General features: G+C 53.5%; 2 protein-coding genes across 7 annotated transcripts; one reads left to right on the plus strand and one right to left on the minus strand.

Annotated features, from left to right (window-relative positions):
• Nucleotides 1-105: 105 nt before the first annotated feature.
• Ppt2 (palmitoyl-protein thioesterase 2) lies at nt 106-19,976 on the minus strand. Of its 4 annotated transcripts, none has more exons than XM_048437944.3 (9): nt 19,832-19,976; nt 8,473-8,663; nt 8,098-8,251; nt 7,618-7,713; nt 7,422-7,529; nt 5,660-5,743; nt 5,487-5,571; nt 1,088-1,142; nt 106-902 (listed from the first exon to the last, which is right to left on the minus strand). In XM_048437944.3, the coding sequence occupies exons 1-9, from the start codon at nt 19,854-19,856 to the stop codon at nt 759-761; spliced, it is 942 nt and encodes a 313-aa protein (XP_048293901.2). In that variant the 5' UTR covers nt 19,857-19,976; the 3' UTR covers nt 106-758. The 4 variants fall into 4 exon arrangements, with proteins under 4 accessions (XP_048293901.2, XP_048293905.1, XP_048293902.1 ...); XM_048437948.3 differs by lacking the exon at nt 19,832-19,976 and adding an exon at nt 9,780-9,918; XM_048437945.3 differs by lacking the exon at nt 19,832-19,976 and adding an exon at nt 8,998-9,129.
• Nucleotides 10,143-14,763, plus strand: Prrt1 (proline rich transmembrane protein 1). 3 transcript variants are annotated; one of them, XM_087898500.1, is made up of 5 exons: nt 10,143-10,275; nt 11,351-11,433; nt 12,603-12,818; nt 13,384-13,569; nt 13,714-14,042. In XM_087898500.1, the coding sequence occupies exons 1-5, from the start codon at nt 10,176-10,178 to the stop codon at nt 13,888-13,890; spliced, it is 762 nt and encodes a 253-aa protein (XP_087754626.1). In that variant the 5' UTR covers nt 10,143-10,175; the 3' UTR covers nt 13,891-14,042. The 3 variants fall into 3 exon arrangements, with proteins under 3 accessions (XP_087754626.1, XP_087754624.1, XP_087754625.1); XM_087898498.1 differs by lacking the exon at nt 10,143-10,275 and having other exon boundaries at nt 11,265-11,433; nt 12,280-12,818; XM_087898499.1 differs by lacking the exon at nt 10,143-10,275 and having other exon boundaries at nt 11,400-11,433; nt 13,714-14,763.
• Nucleotides 19,977-20,400: the final 424 nt, after the last annotated feature.

Consider the following 20,400-nt stretch of genomic DNA (forward strand, 5'->3'; position numbering starts at 1 on the left):
CCCCACCCCACAGCAGGCATCTGGGCACCCAGGCCCCAGGCTTTCCATCCCTACCCTCTTAGGGGAGCCCAGGTCCCCTGCACCTGGGAATAAGCCAAGCCACACTGAGGAAAGGGAACTTTATTTTTATAAATACAGGGAACACCCACTCAAGGGTCGTTAAAAGAGGGGCTGGGGCCTCAAAGAACCTAGGCTCCCAGGGGATACCCCAACACTGATCATAGGGACTGGGGGATCCCCAAACCTGAGATGGGCCTTGCAGGCCACAGATATTCCCCAACACTGACACTTCAAAAGTGAACTGTCCCCATAGGGGAACCTCAGAACCCCTCACAGGCGTCCCTCTTGGTGGGGAGGCTGGCGACAGGGAAGTTGAGAAAAGGGGGACACTAAACAGAAGCTAAAAATGTCCTGAGTGGCCTGGAAGGGCCCCTGTGGTGGGCAGGGGCTGGGTTCTCCTCCGGTACAGCCAGACCCGGAGGAGCAGCAGCCGCGGTGAAGCCAGTTAGAAACCTGGTGCTCGCTTCCCAACCTCAGCCGTGGGAGAAAGGGAGAGTATGGAGACATCCCCAGACGAGGACATGAGGTAGGGGACCAGGACTTGTCATTCACAGAGGAGCGGAGGGGAGGATTCAGGGAGCCCTGGTGGGGCGGGGCAGTGTGGGAGCCATGAGGTGGTCACAGGCATGCCAGTGCCTGGCATCTGTTTCCCAAGGCCACCACTTGGTCTCTGGGCTGGGGGATTCCTGAGGGCATCTTCAGGAGAGCCATGGTTCGATGCAAGTATCATAGAGCGTGCGGTTGGAGTGCCAGGTGGTATGAGAGATGCCAGCCATCGGACACCTCACTATGGCCCCCCGGGCCAAGAGAGTCTTCAACCCAAAGGAGTCTCGCAAATAAACCTTCAAGGTGGGTGGAGGGGCGTGGAGACACAGGAAAAAGATAAAGTGAGGTACTGCTGCTGCCCAAATCACCCCCGACCCCCACCATCCCCGCTGCCCAGGCCCCATGAGGCAGACCCTTCAACTCAGGGGTCAGAGGCAGAAACCCAATAGAGGGAGAAAGGAAGTTGTTCCAAGGGGCTTACCGGCTGCTCCTCCATCTCCAAGACCGTTTCGTTGGCGTCATAGAAACCAAAGAAGCTACAGAAAGATTTGCAGGGAGAATATCAGGAGAGTTAGGAAAACCAATGTGTGCTAGTGTCCCATAGAGACTTAAGGCCCCCTAGAGGACACTCGGAATCTTTGACAGAAGCTGGGCACAGGGACACACTGAGAGGTGGGAGTATGGAGTGTTCAAGGCCAAAGGGGGCTGTCTTTGACAGTAAGAACTGTCTCAACAAAAAACCACGAACAATTCCTGACTTAAAGAATTTAAGTGCTGGAGAGCTAGCTCAGTCGTTAAGAACACTGGCTGCTTTTACAGAGGACTCAGGTTCAATTCCCAGCATCCATACAGAGTTTCACAACCATTTGTAACTGCAGTTTCAGGCAATCAGTGCCATCTTATGGCCACCCTGGACATCAGGCAGACCATTCATATACATACTTCTTCTTTCAGTGTTAAAAAAAAAATTAAGTTTGGGGGCTGGAGAGATGGCTCAGCATTTTGGTCCTCCGAGGGCACGTGCACTCATGCGTGCACACCCGCATGTAGACACACCCACGTGTGATTCGAGCATGTCTGCAGTCAAAGCACTCGAGAGGCAGGAGGCTCTCAGTGAGCTCAAGGCTCACCTGGTCTACAGAATGAGTTCCAGGACAGCCAGGGCTATGCAGCGAGACCCTGTCTCAAAAACCAAACAACTGAAACACGGAACAACATGCCTAGCACACAGAACAACACGCCTAGCACTGATACTAGATTCAACACTCGCTGCTGCAAAGAAACCAGCCGGTTGTTTGTGCAGGGTCTCACTGTGAACCCTACACTGACCCTGATCCTCCGGCCTCTTCCTCCTCCTGAGTGCAGGGAGGATAGGCACGTGGTAGGGTGTTTAGCTGAATTCTTTAATCTTTACTTGATTTGTTTGTTTTGAGGCAGCTTCTCATTATGTAGCTTTGGCTTCTGGCTCCAGGTGCGCAGCCAGCCATGCCCAGCTAAAATCTAACTGACCGTGTGTGCATGCCATGAGATGATGTGGCGGTCAGAGGCCAGCTCTGTAGGTTCAGTCTACCCACTTTTTAACTCCCACTGTTTTGATCCAGAGATCAAGTGGCCAGACATCTTTACAGACTCAGCCAACTTTTTTTTTTAATTAATATCGCCAGATGCAGTGGTGTACGCATTAATTCCAGCACTCAGGAGGCAGCGGCTGGAGGAGCTCTGTGAGTTCCAGGACAGCTGGGGTGACACAGTAAGACCCTCTCAAAACAGAAAGAAAAAAAAAAACATGTAGACCTCCTGTCAATACCTGGACAAGTGCCAGCTGTTAAAAGGTTCAGGAGTCGGGGCTGGAGAGGTGACCCAGTGGTTAAGAGCACTGGCTGCTCCTCCAGACGACCCAGGTTCAATTCCCTCACACGGCACTCACACGGCAGCTCACAACTGCCTGTAACTCCAGTTCCAGGAGCTCCAACACCTTCACACATATACACATGCAAGCAAAACACTATGCACATAAAATAAAAATAAAGTCCAGGAGTTGTGTGGTGGCAAATGCCTATAGTCCCAGCACTCAGAAGGCAGAACAGGTGGATCTCTGAGAGTTCAAGGCCAGCCTGGTCTACAAAGCGAGATCCAGAACTATAACCTTGTTTCAAAAACCAAAACAGCCCAACAGTCTGTGGGAATAAGAAAGAAGGCTAGTTATGAGGCCTGGGCAGGGAGGGATGTCCTAGGCAAAGCGGACAAGGAAGATACAACTGGGTGGGTACAGGAGAGCTGGGCTGGAGGGAGGAAAGAAGTCGGAACCCCAGACTTGTGTCTATCAGATCTCATTATATTTTGTGGAAATGCCCCCTCACAGAAGGGAAGGAAAACCTAGCGGACAGCCCATTCTCACTGATCACTAATGCTGCAAGTGTAGGCAAGCCCTGAGTTCCTGCCCCCACGTGTCCTAATACAGATCACCCCAAGTAGGTTGTTGCAAGGATAGAGTGAGCTAGCAGAAGGGGAGGAGCTAAAGAGAGGTTTGTCAGTTAAGAGCATGGCATGCTCTCTCAGGACACAAGTTCAGTTCCCACACCCACATTGGTGGTGGGGGATGGGAGCAGTGGTCACAGCTGCCTGTAACCCCTCTTCTGGCCTCCACAGGTACCTGAACTCACATACCTACACCCTCACACATGACTTCAAATAGGGATGTGATGGCTTGGAAGGCAGAGGTGCCTAGTGCCAAGTCTGACTAGCTGAGATCGATCCCCAGTCCCATACAATGGGAGACGTCCAAGCCCTGCAGGCTGTCCTCAGATCCCCAAGTATGTGCAGTGGTACGTGTGCACGCTCACTAAGTATGTGACTAAACTGAAAATAATAAATCCTTTAAAAAAGCTGGGGGGCTAAAACAGTGCTTTGGGACATGCCATATGAGATATAACCATGAGCTATTACAATTATGGGTTATTAATATGAAATGACATTATGTACATAAAAGACACTCCTAGTCTTGTACTGTTTTTATTTTGGATGGTGCCACCTCTTCCTTAACCCTCCCAACATCCTACTGTCTCACTTAGAATTATTATTTTTGACAGGGTCTACACAACCTTGGCTTGGCTGTCCTAGAACTCATTATGTAGACCAAGTTGACCTTGAACTCTGAGCTCCACCTGCTTCTGCCTCCCTCCTGTTGGCATTAGACAGTGTACCACCTGATTTATCTTTATATTATGTGTCTGGGTGTTTTGCCTTCATATCCGTATGAGCACCACAAGCATCCGGTGCCTTGAGGAGGCCGGAAGGCAATGGCAGATCCCTAGGATGAGAGTTACGAACAGGGGTGGGCTGCCATGTGGAGAGTGGGGACCAAACCCGGGTCCTCGAGAGCAGACAGCGCTCTTAACCACTGAGCCATCTCTCCAGCCTCTGCATTTTTTAAAAAGCAAGCACACTGGCTGCCAGGGATTGGGGGACTGGAGTGTCTAGCAGGTTATGGAACTTCAGTTTAGTGGGCAAAGTTCTCAAGAGGGATGAAGGTGATGGCTGCGTGAGTGTTACTGTATCCCAACGCCACAAACTAGACACTTAAGAACTGTAATTTCTAGGGCTAGAGAGATGGCTGGGGCAGGGGCGGGGGTGTTAAGAGCACTGGCTGCTCTTCCAGAGGACCCGGGTTCAATTCCCAGCACCCGTGTGGCAGCTCACAACTGTAACTACAGTTCCAGGGGATCCAACACCCTCACACAGACATAAATGCAGACAAAACACCAACGCACATAAAACTAAATAAAATCTCTAAAAAAAAATACTAATTTCTAAGATTGGGTACGCAATTGAGTTGGTAGAGTGACTGCCTAGCATGCATGAAGTCCTGCATTCGATCCCCAGCACTGCACCAACTTCTCGCGGTAACTAATGTCTGTGCCTTTGGCTATGCAGCAAATCTGAGCCCAGCCTGGAACACGTGACACTATCTCAAACCAAACTATCCACCTATCTGTGAAACAATAAATAACTTCTGCCTACCTATCCACCTGTCTGCTGTCTTTCTTTCCTCCTGGTGCTGAGGAGGAACCCAAGGAGCCAGGTGAGGTGGTACACGCCTTTAATCCCAGCACTCAAGTGCCCCAGGTAAACTCTGGAATCGCATGCGTGCACACACACAGGACCTTGATAAACCATCTCTGCAACCTCATAAGAATCTGTGATTACTTCAGAATTATATGTGTATGAATGCTCGTGTGTGGTTTTTGAAATAGGGTCTCAGTAGCCCAGGCTGTCCTCAAATTCACGATGTAGTACCCTGAACTTCTCATCCTCCTCCTCTACCCCGAGTGATGGGATGGACCCCGGGCACACTAGGCAAGCACCGTGCCAGCTGAGGCACATCTCCAGCTGCCAGAATCAACAGACTTTTTATACAAGCTTTCTGCTTGTCAGTGGCGGTGGTGGTGTTTTTTGACACAGGGTCTCAAACAAACAGCCCTGGATGGCCTGAAACAGAGACCCACCTGCTTCTGCCTCCTGAGTCCCAGGGTTAACTCTCTCGGGTTTGTTTGCGTCTGGTGAAATAATCTCATTATCTTGCCCAAGCTCATCCTGAACTCTCGGGCTCAAGTGATCTTCTTGCCTTAGGCTCAAACATGTTCTACAAGGGTCAAGTATGCAGAACACTTGCCTAGCGTGTGTAAGTCCCTGGATCTGGTCCCCAGCACTCCCAGAATGGAAGAGGGAGATGCGGATGTGGTAATAATGCCTGTCACTCATGAAGCAAAGGCAAGAGGTCAAGCCTGGGCTACACACCGGGCCCCTGTCTCTCATGAACATCTACTGTATGCCAGGGGCACTACCAGGCCAGGTCTTCAGCCTCTACAATCCTTTGTTACCTAGACTGCCAAGGGGTGATGACTCCATCGTCAGGACCCCCAATCAGCACCAGGCGGCCCACGCGGAGAAAGTTCTTCCGCCACGCTGTAGAGAAGGGGAGAGATGGGGTCAGCCACAAGACTCAAGCCAGGGTAGAAGCGGAAGAGGGACAGAGGTGGGAGCTGGGCCTTACCAGTGGCATTGGGATGGTCTCTTTCCCCGTTGATGAGGGCCAGGAAGCTACTGGCATTGAGGTACAGGTCGTCGTGGTGAGGATCTGAGTACAAACAGCAGTTAGGGAGACAGCCAGGAGCCTGAGGTCCTGGGATTGGACCCCACAGACTGCATAAGTGGGCATGGGCGGCCCACACCTGTAATACTGGCACTCAGGGTGTCCCATCAGGAGGATCAGTTCAAAGCCGTCCTTGGCTACACAGAGTCAATGGGGCTGCGGGAATGGCTCAGCGGGTGAGAGCACTGGCTACTCTTCCAAGACTCTGGTTCAATTCCCAGCACCCACATGGTGGCTCACAACTGTCTGGAACTCCAGTCCCAGGGGACGCAATGCTATCTTCTGGCCTCCACAGGCAATGGGCATGTATGTGGTGCACATATATGCAAAAAACCCTTATATACATAAAATTTAAAAACTTAAAAAAAAAAAAAAGAAAGAAAGTGTAATGAGAGAAGACTTGGTGGCCAGTCAGGAGACTGTAGTAACAGTGAAGATCAGAACTGGAGAAAGTGTAATGAGAGAAGACTTGGTGGCCAGTCAGGAGACTGTAGTAACAGTGAAGATCAGCACTGGAGCAATGGCTCAGTAGTTAAGAGCACTCACTGCTCTTCCGAAGGTCCTGAGTTCAATCCCCAGCACCCACAGGGCAGCTCACAGCTGTCTGGTGCCATTTTCTGGTATGCAGATGTACAAGCAAAGTATACACATAAAATACATACATAAATCTAAAGTGAAGCCAGACATCCAGCCCTAAGCACATACATAAGTCTAACAGTGAAGCCAGACATCCAGCCACACGACAGGAGGCTAAAAACAGCAGTCAGCACGATCAAAGGCACTTTCTGAGGTTTTCTGTTGTTTGGTTTGTTTGTTGAGACAGGGTCTATTTAGTCTTGGCTGTCCTGGAACTCCCATATAATTCAGGCTGGTTTCAAACTCAAGAAATCCTCTTGCCTCTCCCTCCTAAGTACTGGGATTAAATGTGCATACCAGCACTCCTGGCCTGGAAGGTACTTTTATCTGGCACCCTGTGTGAGCCAGTGATTGTTAAAAGTGTTTTACTCCCAGTAATTTGATGATTACAATCACCTCACAAGGTACATGCTACATTACTTTGTAGAAATCTCAGAAATCAGAATCTCAGGAAGCTAAGTAAAACACCCAAGGTTACCCAACAAAGTCAGGCTTCAACCCCTGATCTGGCCCCAGCATCCAGGCACACTACCCTGCACTAGAGGTTGGCCCCTAAAGGACCAAACCCAGCCTGCTGCTTGTTACTGTAACTAAAGCCACTCACGCACTCATGTGGCCTATGTCCACATTGCAGCAGCTGAATAATGGTGCAGACAGAGAGAATGGACTCCTGAAAGTTGTCCTCTGACCTCCATGTATATGTTATGGTTCACGAATGAGCACATGTGCACACACACACACACACAGAGAGAGAGAGAGAGAGAGAGAGAGAGAGAGAGGAGAGAGAGAGTAATAATAATGATGATCCATTAATTTTTTTTTAAATTTTGCACCAGACCACACACTCTGAGGAACCTGCGTGGCTTGCCAACGACATTCTGAATAGCACCTATTTGATTAGCAAGTGTGCATAAACAGAAACCACTGCTTTGGTTGCGGAAGAGGTGGGCGCGGGCTGTCCACAGTGCCGTGTCCACGTGGGCCCCAGCACAGCAGCCCGGTCCCCCCACCCTCCTTCCGCGCTTACCATGCCAGTAGTTGCAGATGGAAAACTCCTGGCCCCAAGGACTATAGCAGATCCGATAAAGGTTAGACCGCATGGACGTCGGGAAGAGCCACTTCAAGTAGTCCGTGTCTGAGAAAAAAGAAAGGCAGCGCCAAGTAGCCTCAACCCTCTGTGCCCCGGACATGGCGCCTCTGTGCAACCCACAGTGCCCACTCACCTCCATACTGTCCCATCTGTGGAGAGGACAGCGAGATGAAAGAATCCACGTTGTGCTCATCCATGACAGACAGCAACGCCCGGCACACCAGGCCCCCTGGAGGCAGAGCGCCAACATTGGACCGGGCACTGCAGTGACCCTTGCCTCCGGTCTCTCAAAACTTAAAAGAATGGGATCCAAGACTGAAGACACACCCTATGCCAACAAGTCCCGGGCCACGTGACAGAGCCAAGCTAAGAGTCTAGGCCTCTGACCCTTAACTCTAAGCCATGGAAAAATAAGGGCAGAGGGAAGCCTCCCTCCCATTCAGGACCCATAGGAGGAAGACGGGTGCTGAGGGAAGCCAGAAAACGGGGGTGGAGGGGGGCTCTTGTACTAGGCCTCTGACCAGAGCTATGCAGCGCAGAGAAGCAACCGCTGTAAAACACCTTTAGGGTCAAGTTCCTACAGGGCTTGGGAGTTAGGAGTGTGTTTGCCTACCCTGGGAGTAGCAGATGAGATGCACCCCTTCAGGGGCCTTTTCCATGATGGGGCCAACAGCCTCTTGGAACCCTTGCACCTGCTCCCACAAGGGCCGCAAGCTCTCTCTGCCATCGAAGAGATCAAGCACTGTCACCACAGTCCCGGGGTGTGTCTGTGGGAAGGGGGCAATGCAGCCACTGGGGTTGGACTATGAAGGCCACGTGCATTCAATGTGCTTGCTGGAACCAGGAATCCCCGTCCCCCAAGTCTCCCCCACGCTGGTAGCCATACTTTGAGGAACTGGCCTAGAGGGGTTATCTTTCAGTTGTCCATGCTTCCTCCCCAGCCATTATAGTTGCTCCAACACCCTCCACCCGGCGTCCCGTGACAGACCTCATTGATGTAGTCCAGCAGGTGGCGGAAGCTGTATGAACTGTCAAAGAGCCCGTGCACCACGATCACTGGCTTGTAGGACCCGCGGTGGGGTGCGGGGGCTGCGGGCATCAGCAGCCGCAGGAATGGCAGGAGGAGCAAAGCCCACGCCGAAGGAAGCCTCTGCCTCCATAGCCCCGGCATGCTCCTACCTGAGAAGGAACAAGGGGCTGTAAGGGAAGTGACCCCCACCTCTCGGCTTCCAATAGACTCCCAGCGAGCAACCCTCCGGCCTCCGCTCCTATACCAGGTCCTTGCCACAACAGCCTACTTTTTACTTACTCCAGTTGGCTCGGCACAAACACACCCCCTACCACCTCGCTGCACTAATGCTCACCCTAAGTCCCGCCCCCAACTTGGCGCTCATGGGACTTGGTCCCAAGGCCCAGGATCTTCCGTAAGCATCACCTCGGCCATGCACAACTCCGGGTTCTGCAAGGGCCCCGGAGCAACAGCCCAGGCCCCACGGAGCGTGGGAACCCCCACCTGGCCTGGGTCTGGAGGCTTCGCTCCGCCAGCTGTTTACTTGTACCCAGTCTGCAATCCACCGGGTAGGAGGGAAAGGGGGACCAGGAGAGCGCGCAGGGGGATGACGGATGGGAAGGGGGGTGCTCGGGGTCGCGCAAAGCCGTCACGTCCGGGGCTTTCCCTGACAACAGAGAGAGCGTCCCCTACAACGCGGACAGCGGACCGGAGGGGCAATGGAATATTCCACTGCACCCAGAGAGATGGGGAGGAAGCAGGCGGCGGAGCGATCCATTCAACCGGAAGGGGAGACGCAATAGCAAAGATAATCTTGGGTATATAAAAAAGGCTTTCCTAGGGTCGGCTGCATTCAGCCACCCAGGGGTTCGACTTCCCCTTCTTGATGCGCCCCACTTTCCAACCCAAGGGTCTCTGGCTTTGCAGCGGAGCCCGAATTTCTGTTCCCAAGGTGGGGGGTGGGGGTAGGACGGACTAAAGGCTAACCCAGCGTCTAGCTGGACGCCAGGCGAGTGGCAGGCCAGCGTGCCAGGCCGACCCAAGCCGGAGCGCCCCTCTTCCCGCTTCTGCCTGCCGTCCCGCTCCCGATCAGCGCCTTACAACTCTTCACTTTGAAGTGCGTGTTGTGACCTTGTCTCCAGAGACGCCGAGAGTCCTTCAGGCCCCTCGAGTGAAGTGCAGCCTGGCCCAGTTTCTCTGGCCCTACTTTTATCTCTGCGTTCACGACCAACCCTTCACGACCCACCTTCCATGGGCGTAGGGCCCCGGGGGCTGCAGGGACTCACCATCGGATTTCCACCAGTCTTTGAGCCCTGAGCGATCCCAACAATCTGCTCCTCAGATCCCAGCCGGCAGCTAGCGACACAGACCCTGCTACTGCAGCCAGACTTCTGCGCTGCGGGTGCTGGCACCACTCAGCCTAGCCGTGACCCTTGCGCGCGCCCGAGTGCTCCTGGCTGGCCTTTACCCGTCAGGGCATTTACTTAGCAATTAAATAAGGCACCAGGATTTCTGAACATGCCTGAGCCGCTCAACCCGTATGCAGGATCTTTTGCTCAGTCTAAACTCGACTCTCAATAAAACCAGACGCGTGTAGTGAAGCTGGTGTGGGAGGAATAGATCCGGGGTTCTCTCTGATACATCCACGCTTGAAAAACCAGAATCACCGGTATGAGACCGTGATGCAAAAATTTCTCAGACCTGGGACTGGCTCAAGCCGGGGCCTGGGACTGCCCTCCAGGACACCACCGGAGGGGCCGTGTCCTAGGGCGACTGCCTCAGGTGAGGGCTGGGAAATTTTAAAATGGGAGGGCATTTCTGATTCTCCTGCTGGGTTTCTGCAAAAGGCCCAACTGGTATAATCTCTGTAGACTGCCTATCCTCACCCCACCTCCCCACCCACGCCCTTCCAAGACACAAAAAGCAAATAAAAAGACTGTAAGTCACCCCTGCGTCTCGGGTTGACTCCGGGGGTGGATCAGCGTCTTGGGGCGGGAGGAGTGGAGGACAGGGGGTGCTGCAGGGTACAGATATGAATGCTGGCGGGTCAAGAACTCTAGAGCCTCCACAAGCAGGCTTTTTCAAACCTGCCTGTCACAAATAAGCAATTACATTTTGCTTCCCTCTGCTAAAGCATTTCAGCTCCTTAACCCTGGAGGAAGAAGGTGCCGGTGTTCTCCCACAGGTGCTTTCTCTCAGCCAGCTTCAAATATAGGCCCGAGCTTCCTGCCTCCGTGAGGCAAGGGCAGGCCCAGGCTGTATACCTGGGGGACTTTTAGGCTTTCTTGGTTCCCAGCTTTGAACAATTTTCGCTCACACCTGATTCTGTCTCTAACTGGAGAAGCCTCGAGCTATCTTGCAGGAGTTCTGAGGGGAACTGAGGAAAGAACCCCTTGGGTGAGCCAGGTTCGGGTGAACGGGGTCTGGAGGTGAGTGGGTGAATCCATTGAACTGGCTTCCCACAATGTAATCACTACAGCGAGTCTTTGAGAGAGAGACTCGAGAGAGTTCTCTCTCCCTTCCTTCATTCTCTTAGTCCCACCCGCCTCGCCTGGTCTTGCCTCCCGGTTTCCATGACAACTCCAAGGGAGCCTAAACTGGGGGCTTGAATGCCAGGGTGAGAGGAGGAAAGAGGTGGTCCAAGTGCAGAGCGAGAACGAGTGTGTGTTGGGGGGGCGACTTCTGAAGCTCTCCCCCTCCCTGGCCTCGGTCCCTTTAAGCTCCCCCCCCCTTGCCACTCTCCTTCTGCCACTCTCCGTCTGCCCGCCCCCCCCCCCTCCGACACTGTCTTCATCTCTCCATCTCTGCGCTGCCGCCGCCGCTGCCGCTGCTGCCGGCTGCGCCATCCCGGACCCAGACTTCTGCACCGGCCAGGGGACCCTGACTCCAGCTTCAGAGACCCTGTTCCAGCTACTGCAAACATGTCATCGGAAAAGTCAGGTAAAAAAAGATTCCAATAGCCCCCACAGCTCCTCCATTCTCTCCTGTCTCACCCCCACTTGCCCTAACCCCCTTCTTTGACCCTCTCTGGGGTGCCTTGCGGCTCAGTCCCATTCCACTTCCCAGCACTCAGACCCCCACGCCCTCCTCTTCCTGCATCCTTCTCTTCCTTTCTTTGGGTCAGTCTGCATTTGCCATGTCAACAACACGAGGGGGGGCAGGTTGAGAAGGAGAGGAAGGCACAGCCAGGTACTGCAGGGACATCATCCCTGGGAGAGACAGATGGCATGGAGACACCCAGTGGAGAAATATCAGTGACTTGATCAGATGGGGGTTGCCAGGGAAGTAAAATTTAACAGACTTTTTTTTTTTTTTGAGATAAGATTTTCCTACTTAGCCCAGGCTGGCCTTGAACTCCCTAGTTCCTCGTCCTCCTGCCTCTGCCTCACAAGTACTAGAATTACAGGCATGAGCCACCATGGCTAGTCCCAGGAGACGTTTTTATGGACCCTAACGGAGGTCAGGAGATTCCCAGGTAACCCCTGGCCCAGAGGAAATGTCATCTACATGAAAACTGTTAAAGCGAGAGCACGCAGTTGAGAGGGGACAGCTGAGGGTGACGGGAGGGGAGGCTGGAGGAGAGTTGTGACAGTTGTGACGGCAAAACTAGATTGGAGGGCAGGTGGCCTAGATACACCCGCTTCCCTGACCCCAGACTGGGAGCCGCCATCCCACCTGTCTCTCCCTGGCTATTTCTCCGTCTCTGACTGCCTTGTTTCTTACCCTTTTGATCTCTGCTGTCTTCTCTCTCCCCTTATCCTCTCCTCCGCTGCTTTCTGTGGCCAGGCCTTCCAGACTCAGTTCCCCACACTTCTCCGCCGCCCTACAATGCCCCCCAACCTCCGGCCGAGCCCCCCATTCCGCCCCCACAAACGGCCCCCTCCTCGCACCATCACCACCATCACCACTACCACCAGTCTGGCACTGCCACCCTCCCGCGCTTAGGGGCAGGTGGGCTGGCCTCTGCCTCCGCTAGCGCTCAGCGTGGTCCTTCGTCCTCCGCCACGCTACCGCGGCCCCCCCACCATGCCCCACCCGGTCCCGGCGCTGGGGCTCCTCCACCCGGCTGTGCTACCTTACCCCGCATGCCACCCGACCCTTATCTACAGGAGACTCGCTTCGAGGGCCCACTTCCCCCACCGCCGCCGGCGGCCGCCGCCCCGCCCCCACCAGCACCAGCCCCGACGGCCCAAGCCCCAGGCTTTGTGGTGCCCACGCACACGGGGGCGGTGGGCACACTGCCGCTGGGGGGCTACGTGGCGCCCGGCTACCCGCTGCAGCTGCAGCCCTGCACTGCCTATGTTCCGGTGTATCCGGTGGGCACGGTGAGTGTGGGGCTGAAGGGACCTAGGAGGGAGGCAGGTGCAACAGGGACACACGGGAAGCTGGGAGAGAGCGAAATAGAACCGGAGCGAGCGGTGTTCTGGTAACAAACCCCAGACAGAAGAGTGGAGAGGGAAGGGATTGCGGGTGGGAAGGTGGTGGACCTGGTGAGGAGCTATCTTTAGGGGTCAGAGGTCAAGGTTTGGGAGGTGGTTCAAAACTCAGGACGCAAACTGCTTGGAGGGAGAGAAAGAAATGGGACCTGGGAAGCCAGGGGTAGAAGAGGGCAAAGTCTGAGCCTGGGGATGCCAAGGAGCATGCAAACAAGACCTGAAGCGCAGACAGACCTTGTAAGACACTGTGGGAACTTGCACGACTATGGGGCTTAATAACACAAAGAGGGGAAGCCTAGGCCGATTTTACTATCAGGGAGGATGGGGTGTTAATCCCCCCCCCAAAAAAACCTTAGAGTCGGGTTTGTAGAAACCACTCTGCCAGCTGGCCAACCGCTGGCAAGCAGCAAGAGTGTAGGCGTGACGTCCCTCTCCCCCACTGTCCTTCCCACAGCCCTACGCAGGCGGGACCCCTGGGGGGCCGGGAGTGACCTCCACTCTGCCCCCGCCGCCCCAGGGCCCAGGACTGGCTCTGTTGGAGCCCAGGCGCCCGCCACACGACTACATGCCCATCGCTGTGTTGACCACCATCTGCTGCTTCTGGCCTACAGGCATCATCGCCATCTTCAAGGCCGTGCAGGTGTGTGGCGGGGGAGGCGATAAAAGGCTCGGGCTGACCCGGGCTTCCTTAGTCCAGGGCATTCTGGACATATTATCCTAGTGGGAGGCTGCGACGGGTGAGCAGTGGCTCTCTGACCCCCCTTCCCGCGTCCCTCCCCGGTAGGTGCGCACGGCCTTGGCCCGCGGAGACATGGTGTCCGCCGAGATCGCTTCACGCGAGGCCCGGAACTTCTCATTCATCTCCCTGGCCGTGGGCATCGCAGCCATGGTGCTCTGTACTATCCTCACTGTCGTCATCATCATCGCCGCCCAGCACCACGAAAACTATTGGGATCCCTAAAACCACCCCCATGTCGGCCCTACTCCGTGCCCCCCAACCTCCCAGGCGCGTCGTGCAATCCTGCCGCCTACCCAACGCGCGCCCTGCACATCCTCCTGTGGCGCCGCTGGACTTCCAGACATCATAAACTCCGCCCCCATGGAACCTCCGGCCCAGCGACTACGCTCCGAATCCAGTTCCTCAGGAACCTCTCCAAAACCCACATCCCTAGCGACACTGGAATCCGTGCCAAACCCCGAGCCCCCCAAATTCCCCACCCCATTAAGTGCAATGCGGGGGCGGAGCTCCCCTAGTCTCGGATCCTCAAAAGGGGGGTCTGGTCCTGGAAGCTCCGCCTCCTCTATAGGCCCCGCCCCAACTCCCACAAACCCCGCCTCCAGGTTGGCAGGCTCCGCCTTCTTCCTTGCTGGGTAGTTCAGTCAGTAGCTTGGGCTTGTGAATTCAGGCCCAGCCCACAGACCGACGCACTCTTTCCCCTTACCCCCCCCCCCCCCCCCCCGAAAAGGGCTCAGCCCTGGGAGAACTACAACCCTACTCTGGCTCGGATCTTTGCCAGTGCGAATTTTTCCCTTCTCCATCCGGGTCTCTCTGCCTATTTTCTTGCTAATTTCAGAACTCCCGTTTTGTTGCTTTCGGAGTGAGATGTGGGAAGTTTCCGGTTTAGTACCCCTCACCCTGGAAAAAGAACCACCAAGTCCCTGCAGTGTAAATACTCTTTCTATCTGTGCCAACCCCTGGGCAGCGGGGCAGAAGGGTTAAGGGAGGGAGCCTGTGCTCCCCGGCTCCCCGCAGCCCTAGACTTGTTTTGATCTGTGTGTGCGTGTGTGTGAACTTCCGAAAGACGGTATTAAAGACATTTTAGTGGATTTATCACCCGCAGTTCCAAAGACCACAGTTCGGAGAACACCTTGGCCCTTGGCGTTCTGTTCCCTTTTCACTTTTCATCTTGGTTTTTATTTTTCCACTCCGCGGGGCGGGAAGGGATGCTGACCCACCCGCACAAGAGAAAAGCAGGAGGAGATAATTTTCCATGAAGGGAGAGAAAAGAGGGTCCCCCTAGCCAGGCTTGTTGTAGGTCTATAGACCTAACATCTGGGGGGAAGAGTCAAGAGTTCAAAGTCACATTCTATATAGCACGTTAGAGGTCATTCTGGGCTGGACTAAACTCTATCTCAAGAAAGAGCGAAGGAGCCAGAGGAAGACCTGGAGTGTCTTTCTCCCAGGCTTCCCAGCCCTGCGTTCCCATTCCCTTCTAGATTGGGTTTAGGGCTTGGGGGAAGGGAGACTTCCAGAAGGCAAGAAGGAAGAAGATGGCAGACCACAGTGAGGCTGGTCAAGGCTGGGGTAACAGGAGCAGGGGAAAGAGCATCACTTGCCCACAGTGTTCCTGGCCTGGGGCTGGACAACTCGCACCAGAGTCCTGCAGGAAGGCAAGCTCAGACAAGGAGCAGAGACCTGTGGGAATCCTGGGAAAAGGGCTAACAGAGCGTCTACACTTGGGCTCATTGCCTTAGCTAATCCTAAGCCTGTAGTGATGCCTCTGTGAGAGGGGATGGGGACCAAGCGGAGTGCGTGTCTGGCTTCACTGCACATATGTAAAACAGGGTGTGTCCCAGCTGCTCATTCATGAGGCATGGAGGTGACACACAGGACGGCTGGTGAGATATGCTCAGACCAGACTGTGACCCTGAATCCAGGCAGAAAACCTTGCACTTGGGGAAGGGGGGGGTGCGCTGAAGCCGAGGGAAGGGAGGCATAGGTATCACTGGTTCCTCTTGGGACATTTCAGGTCTAATGCCTTTCCTAGTGATAGTTCTTTTTCTTAAAGATTTATTTTTATATATGTGTGTATTACACGTGTGCTTGTGTGTGATACAAGCATGTGTGCCAATGCCCACAAACACCCTCTGATACACTGTAGCTGGAGTTGCAGGTGGTCATGAATCACACCTACTGTGGGTGCTGGGACCTGAACCCAGGTCCTCTGAAAGAGCAGCAAGATCATAGCACCTGAGCAGCCGCCACCAGTGCTCTTGAAGGATTTCATATGTGCGGTGTCTCCTGCCTCATCCCTCTTCGACTTTCTTCTTGAGTTAAAAACCGTCTCTGTGGTTCTGTCTCTCCTTCAAACCGGCTCTTTCCTGCCTCCTTGAAATGCACTTCCGTTCCTCACTCTGGTAGAATCTCAAATAGCCAGTGATTACACTGCACAAAATTAGTGATGTTTTCAAAATACTCTGCTTCCCCAGCCCTTTCATTCCTGACTTGGCCGTCTGCCTGCCCACCCCACCCTTTGTTCATTTACTTATCTTGAGACAGTGTCTCATATAGTTAAGTTAAACTTAAACTCACTGTTTACCTGAAGATAACCTTTGTCTCCTGAAATACTGTTTCCACTTCCCAAATGCTGGGATTACAGGTGTGTCACCATGCATCAGGCACACCTACCTCCTGACTAGGAATTCCCTAACCTTCTGGGCTCAGTGGCATGTTATCGCCTTCCCAAATGTGTCACTAATAACCCCTTCCTCTTTCTCCCCAGGTATCTAGATTATTTTGGTTTGGTTTGCTTTGCTTTGCTTTTTTTTTTTGAGACAGAGTTTCTCTGTGTAGCCCTGGCTGTCCTAGAACTCACCCTGTAGACCAGGCTGGCCTCAAACTCACAGAGATCCCCCTGCTTGTACCTCCCGAGTGCTGGGATTAAAATTTTCGGGAAGGACTTGTTCGTTCTTTCTGGCAATGGATCTTAAGCCCAGATCTTCATCTGTTAAGCAAACACCTCACCACACAGTTACATTCCAGCCACTGACCTTTCCAACAGAACACCGCATCTGCAGACCTTCCTCCAGAGGCTGGCTATGTTCTTTCACAGACAGGGACCGTGCCTCTGGAAGCCTGTTTATGGAGGAAAATGGCCAGTCACGAGACCATGCCACCGGAAGCCTGTCTGTGGAGAAACACGACCAGCCATGGGGACCCTGCCACAGGAAGCCTGTCTGTGGAGGAACACGGCCAGCCACGGGACCATGCCACCAGAAGCCTGTCTGTGGAGGAACACGACCAGCCATGGGGACCCTGCCACAGAAAGCCTGTCTGTGAAGGAACACGGCCAGCCACAGGACCATGCCACCGGAAGCCTGTCTGTGAAGGAACACAGCCAGCCATGGGGACCATGTCACAGGAAGCCTGTCTGTGAAGGAACACGGCCAGCCACTGGAAGCCTGTCTGTGGAGGAACACGACCAGCCATGGGGACCCTGCCACAGGAAGCCTGTCTGTGAAGGAACACAGCCAGCCACGGGGACCATGCCACCGGAAGCCTGTCTGTGGAGGAACACGGCCAGCCACGGGGACCATGCCACCGGAAGCCTGTCTGTGGAGGAACACGGCCAGCCACGGGGACCATGCCACCGGAAGCCTGTCTGTGGAGGAACACGGCCAGCCACGGGGACCATGCCACAGGAAGCCTGTCTGTGAAGGAACACGGCCAGCGACAGGGACCATGCCACAGGAAGCCTATATGGAGGAACACGGCCAGCCACGGGGACCATGCCACAGGAAGCCTGTCTGTGAAGGAACACGGCCAGCCACGGGACCATGCCACAGGAAGCCTGTATAGAGGAACATGGCCAGCCACGGGGACCATGCCTGGGCTCTTCACTCTTTTTGCTCTAAACCAACTTGGTGAAATGCTATCACACTGTGCGTTGTTGGCCCCTTTGATGACAGCATGCCCCAGCCATCCTCCTTATCCATCTCATGCCTGCTGTATCAAGGTGTGCTGTTGAGCTGCGTCGACTCCACAGCCATAGCATGCTTTGGTACCACCCTTCCCCAATACCCCTTGCCGGTATTACCTACCTCATCCTGGATTATTGCAGTGGCTTCCCCGAAAGGGCTCCCTACCTCCTCCACACTCTGTCACCCTCAACACTGTCAGCTAATCCTCTCTAGTCCTGTTTCTTACATGTCTCCACAACTCAAAAGTCTTCAAGGAGTTAGTCAGGGGGCTACGTGTGGGGTGCACCCCTTTAGTCCCAGCACTCAGGAGGCAGAGGCAGAGGGACCTGAGCTGCAGATCAGTCTCATCTACATAGCGAGTTCAGGAAAGCAAGAACAACAGCAATCATAGCAAAAAGCTAAAAAGTTATTTAGGGAGCTGCTGCTCAGAAGGGAAGATTGCTTGAAGAGACCGATCTGTCCGGCCAGCTGTCTCTGTGCTGAGCAGTAAACCCAAGACTTCACAAATGCTAGGTAGGTGCTCTACCACCCAGCTGCATCCCCAGCCAAAGAGGAGGAGAGAGAAATAAAGGGATTTCAGAAACCAGGTCTGGTGGTAGAGGCCTGTAGTTCTACCTGCTGGGAAGGCTGAGGCAGGAAGACCATGAGTGGAATGCCTGCCTGGCATGGCGGTGCACGCCTTTAGTCCCAAGCACTTGGGAGGAAGAGTCAGGTTTATCCTTATGAGTTCAAGGACAGACAGACAAAGTTCAAGGACTGTCTGGGGGCTGATGAGGGAGCACAAGGGTGTAAAACACTCACCAAGCAAGTCTGACTACCTGAGTTTGATCTTTGGAATATATATATATATATTCTTAAAAACTGGATGTAGTGATGCATATCTGTAATCCCAGGACTGTTATTGTGGGAGACAGAACAACCATCTGGAAGGTTCCAAACCAGTCAGTCAGGAATATGCTGTACGGCAGGCTCAAGAGAGACCCTGCTTCCAAAATCTGAACTCCACACATGTGACGTTGGCAAACACATCGACACACACGTATCTGGGTGACAGAGCCATTTAAAAATCAACTTTAAACAACTTGAGCGAAACCCGGCTCAAAATAAAAAGTGGGGGAGAGGAGTGGGCATCAGCAGGGCACTCACCCCTGCTGCAGAGGGTCCAGGCTTTCGTTGTTCTTTTGGCTTTTCAAGACACGGATTAAAGGCCTGCAGCAGCACCACCCCAACTGAAAAACCTATCCCCTGGGCCGCAAGAACGGGAACCTCCAGTGATAACATTAACTAGGTCAACAGTAATCCCCGCTGAAGGGTCAGAAGTCCTTCAAGATTGCTTATTGCTAATTCAATTGTTTACCAAATTACAATCTGTCTGTGCTGTGTAATATAGACGCTCACTGTTCCCCGCTCCACCCAAGTTTCATGATTCTCCCCTCCATGTGTTTAGCCAGCAGCACAGAAATCTCAGGCCTGCTTCTCTAGACTGGGCCAGGCGTGAATCAAACGGCTTGAAGTTCATCGTGAGTTTCTGAGCCCCCCTGGGCTCTAGGCCACCCTGGGCTCTAGGCCACCCCTAGGCTTTCTCCAGGAAGCTTCTGTATAGATTTTTGTTCCTACCCTTCAAGGCCCAAATAATTCACCCCTCACCCCACCACACAAGACTCTCTAGGGTAGGATCCTGGGGCTGGAGGCGAGCATTTTTAAAGCCCAAAGCTCAGCTGACATCCTTGGTCTTGAAATCAGAACCTCTGGATGGAGAGACTCAAGTGTCAGTACTGTGATATCCCCAGAGGATTCCAAAGAGCACCCAAGGCTGGGAGTCACCTCAGAGACCCCCCAAGGAGGAGGAAAACCTAAAAAATGCTTCAGCCAAGGTAACTTTCTTTTCTTTCTTTTTTCGTTTCTCCTTTCTTTCTTTTTTTAATAATTTACTTTTATTTTATGAGCACTGATTGGTGTTTTGCCGGCATGTATGCCTGTGTGAGGGTGTCAGATCCTCTAGAACAGACAGTTGTGAACTGTACAGACAGTTATGAGTTGCCATGTGGGTGCTGGGAATTGAACCTGGGTCCTCTGGAAGAGCAGTCAGTGCTCCTAACCCCTGAGCCATCTCTCCAGGACCTACAGCAACTTTCTTTAGGAAAGAGTTTCTGCATCTGAAGCCCACGCACCCCCATTTGGGCATCTTCCCAGCTTCTCACCTGTGGCCTGGATGCCGCACACCATGGGCTTAATCCAAAGCAGCGCTTGGGATCGGTTGTCAAACCTCGCTCCTTTCTGTTTTTCAGATCCTCATCTGGTTAAATCTCTCCCACTAATATTTGAGCTCTTTGAAAGTAATTAGGAGAAGTGAGTAAAAACCACTTCTCGTCTCTTCCTCTCACCCAGATTCTGCCCCCTCCGGGAGGCAAGAAGCCCCATGTTCCCGTGATTCTCCTCCTCCCTGCCTGGCCTCAGCTCCCTGAGTACAGAGAGTCCCAGCTCTGGTACCTCTGTCAACAGCGACAGGCTGAATCCTCTCGCAGAGGCTCTGCTCCCTCACTCTGGCTCCCTGCCACCGCCTCTTCTCTCTCCGATGGTTTATTATGCTGTTATTGTTTGTGATGCTGGGGGTTGAAGCCAGGATTGTGATAGACAAATGATGCTGTACTGGTGCTGTACCGGGGATCTACATTCTGGACCTCTCATCTGGTTATTTTTGATATCTTTCAAAAAATAATTTATTTATTTTTATTTTGTGTGTCTTGGTGTTTTGCCTGCATGTATGCCT

Source organism: Myodes glareolus, chromosome 18 (assembly GCF_982192425.1).
Source record: "Myodes glareolus chromosome 18, mMyoGla1.1, whole genome shotgun sequence".
NCBI lineage: Eukaryota > Metazoa > Chordata > Mammalia > Rodentia > Cricetidae > Myodes > Myodes glareolus.

What these genes read in the sequence shown, in the direction of transcription:
- Prrt1 (XM_087898498.1), top strand. An exon ending in CGGTGTATCCGGTGGGCACG is followed by an intron (nt 12,819 to 13,383) that starts GTGAGTGTGGGG and finishes TCCTTCCCACAG; the next exon opens with CCCTACGCAGGCGGGACCCC. An exon ending in CCATCTTCAAGGCCGTGCAG is followed by an intron (nt 13,570 to 13,713) that starts GTGTGTGGCGGG and finishes CCTCCCCGGTAG; the next exon opens with GTGCGCACGGCCTTGGCCCG.
- Ppt2 (XM_048437944.3), bottom strand. Translation starts at nt 19,856, where the DNA reads ATGGTGTGCGGCATCCAGGCCACAG. An exon ending in GTGCGGCATCCAGGCCACAG is followed by an intron (nt 8,664 to 19,831) that starts GTGAGAAGCTGG and finishes GTTCCTTCTCAG; the next exon opens with GTAGGAGCATGCCGGGGCTA. An exon ending in ACAGATGGGACAGTATGGAG is followed by an intron (nt 7,530 to 7,617) that starts GTGAGTGGGCAC and finishes CTTTTTTCTCAG; the next exon opens with ACACGGACTACTTGAAGTGG.